General features: G+C 30.7%; 1 protein-coding gene across 1 annotated transcript in view; it reads left to right on the plus strand.

Moving 5' to 3' along the window:
• Nucleotides 1–3,079: 3,079 nt before the first annotated feature.
• The window catches only part of Gmppa (GDP-mannose pyrophosphorylase A), a 15,122-nt gene continuing 14,745 nt past the window's right edge, over nt 3,080–3,456 (plus strand). The window contains exon 1 of the mRNA XM_014427790.3: nt 3,080–3,259. Coding sequence (XP_014283276.1) covers nt 3,220–3,259 — 40 coding nt within the window. The 5' untranslated portion in view covers nt 3,080–3,219. The remainder of the gene's footprint in view (nt 3,260–3,456) is intronic.

A 3,456-nucleotide genomic window follows, 5' to 3' on the forward strand; every position in this document is an offset into this window, starting at 1 on the left:
TGGTTCTATTGGGTTGTAAAATAAGTTCGTAGCGTTTTTAATATTTCAATTTAATCCTTTTAGTGTTTATAAAATTATGTTTGCTTAGTAAATGATGTATAAATATTCTAAAAAAAGATTAGTTAAGGTGCTTTTATGCATCAGTTTCAACCGAGATTCCTTATCTTTAAGTTGTATTTTGCTTGCTCAAAATGGAAGATCAAATAATTCATTTTCTTCATTTCATGATTTTTTATTTCCGAAAAGGAAAATACGCTGCACAGACGGTTAATATAATTTGCAGTGTGTATGGTGATGATGCCTAAGGAGAAAACTCCGCCTGTAAGTGGTTTGCTCGGTCCAGAACCGGAAAATTTGACTTGGAAGACGCAAATGCTCGGTTCATTCTTCAACTGTTGATGACCAAATTCAAATATTGGTCTCAGACAACCCTCACTCTATGACACGGGATATTGCAGAAACGCTTAACATATCTCATGCTTGTGCCTCATAATCGCAAAGGCATAGTTTTCAATCGCGACAACGCCAAGTTCTGTTCATTGCACAAAAATCTAAGACGTTCTGGGAGTACGGAATTAAAAAATTACCTGAAAGATCGCAACATGTAATAGATCAAAATGGGTCATATATAATTGATTAAAAATATTTATAAGAATCTGAAGTTTTTATTTAAATCGCCAGTAAAAAAATGCTATGAACTTATTTTACAACCCAATACATAGATAAATTGAATATTATATGAAAAATACAATTTCATTTCGAATGTAAAAAGGCATTTAAAATTAAATAGTATGTAAATTTTTAAGTTATAACCCTAAAAAATGTCAATACTTAAAATGTGATGTTATTTAATATTATTTATTTATCAGACGAAATAATGCTTATTAATGAAATGAATAGGGTTTATATTTAGAGAATCTTATTCACTAAGATCATACTCTGAAATTATTTTTAAAAATATATATTACAATTTTATCTAACCACTCAAATCCCCTAGTTTCTAATATTGTATCCTCTTCCATTCCTGACAATCCTCCGAGGCCCCTGAAAAGAAGATGGCCATGAGACCAGCTAATGTAAATGGTAACCAGCCAATGGGTAGTTGCTCTACACGCCTGTAACACTCCATTTTAACTAAGATCATATTTTCTAAATGTATTATGTAATATACAGTTGTAAATTTCAATAAAGATATTAAAAAAAAAAAATGTTATTGGTGAAAAAACTCTTCAGCCCACACATAGTATTGGTAGTTCCTGATAGTGTATTCAAAGAAACAAACTTCTGCTCACACATGGTATTGGTAGTTTCTAACTGTAAAAAATTAGTTGTTTTTTTTTAACGAAAACATTAAAATATAAAATTTGATAAAAGTGAATAATTATTTCTAATATAATGGGGAAAGTTCTTTATTTAATAAAAAATAAAAATGGTAAGCACTATAGTCTAGAATATTTAATGTTAACAACAAAAAAGTGACTAAGAATGAATAGTAAAAAAATAAATATCAACAAAAAAATGTGAGCACGATTTGAGTAACTCTCAACTTTTTTTTTAACCTGGCATACGGGGCTCGACAGCAACTCTCAACTGTCATTTATGGCGTGCTGGATGCCACGCCTACAAAAGGAATAGATCCTACCTTCTAGCATCACGCCCAAGAAACGTATCTCCTCCATTATACTCATTCCTCCAAGTTCAACTCACACATTGTATTAGTATTTCTAATGTATGGTTAATGCGTTCAGACATACAAACTCTTTAGCTCACATATTGACATATTATAGAAACTTATATATTATATAATATTCATATAACCTTATGTATTATAGAACATTCAAATAGAAAAATTCTATTCAGGGAGAAAAGAAAAATTTGTAATATTATGAATATTGAGAAGAATTAATATAAAATTATACTTGATTTTAGACAACATTAAATAAATAAAGAAGATTCTTTCGTGTTATTGAGAACTATTGGAGAGAGAGAGATATGGAGTTGCGAAGGGACGCCATATCGACCTAGTAATCAGTTAGCTTGCCTAATCTTAACACATCCAGTCAAATCGTTCCGACAGTGACTCTCAGGAGAATATCTTTACTAGTTTTACTCTCCATGACGTATGTTGGGAGAAAAACGGATATCATATGGATCGTTTTATGCAAATGAGCCGATTAACTACCTGTTTTTTTTTACTGTTCGTAAGGTTTTAATTCAGCATTCTTCCTTTCTTCCAAATCTAAACTAAATATCGAAACAAAGCTTGTAAATCCTGAAGTGTTTTCAGAAGAAGTCATAATATATGACTAGTCAGAAGTTTACAATGTTACTATAGAGAACAGCAGGTACAAAATATAACATTTCCCAACGATTCAGACCTGATTTCCCAAAATTACTTTACATCTTTGATCTTTTCACTTGAAGGAGAAGAATGAAATCATTGTGACAACAATTTTTTTGATTGTATGAAATATATGTACTTATAACATAATTATAATGGTTCGAATTACTCTTTAATTAGCATTAAACATTGTTTTTAATATACAGAACGGCGGTTCCGTTTGAGAAGGAGGAAGAATGGATTCCTTGAGTTTTCATTCCGTGGGGCCACCACAAAGTAAACGTCAACAACCCAGGTAGGATTCCAACCGGAGAACCTACGACGCGAGGGAATTAAATTTATAGGTTATCTAGTACCATTTCTCAGGATTTTTATCATCTACCGCCTACGTAACCAGTATTTACGTTTCCTTTCATTTTTCCTATCTTTATTTTGATTCTTTTTTAATGAAAATAATCCAAATAATAATCCAATAATAATAATCCAAATCGAAATAGGCGACACGACTGATTTCTTCTATTTTTGCCTCTCTAGAACATAAAAGCGTGTGGATATCGATTTCTATTCCTTTCTTTGTTTATCCAAGCATTTGTTCCAAAGTGTTGTAAAATCGTTAAAATAAAACTTTTTGAGTAAAAAGTGAATAACTGTTTCAGTCTTTGTACAGTCACGGTTAGCTCTTTGGCTTGTACCTACATGCAATGTAACGAACATTCGGGAACTACAGATTCGGCTTGTCATAGATAAGGTTTAACAAGCTAAGCATTTGTGATAAGTAGTCAAGACGTGTACAGATATGTTTACGAACCACATAAATGCATAGTTGTTAGAATTAGACTATTTCTGTATGCCAGCTATTTTAAGACAAATCTCACAAAATGTTGAAAGCAGTTATATTAGTTGGCGGTCCTTTGAAAGGTATTATAAATAAATAATTTTTCATAAAAAATGTTTCCTTTTTTTTTTTACATCTTTTGAGTATAAAAACATATTTCTATCCTTATGGCAAATTACTACTCGATCTCATAAAGGATGAAACTTCATATAATATAGAATTAAATGTCAAAACTTATGTGTCTAATTAATGGTGATTCTTCATTTAATTTAGATATATA

This window comes from Halyomorpha halys, unplaced genomic scaffold, assembly GCF_000696795.3.
Source record: "Halyomorpha halys isolate HHAL.00 unplaced genomic scaffold, Hhal_1.1 Scaffold3.1, whole genome shotgun sequence".
Classification (NCBI taxonomy): domain Eukaryota; kingdom Metazoa; phylum Arthropoda; class Insecta; order Hemiptera; family Pentatomidae; genus Halyomorpha; species Halyomorpha halys.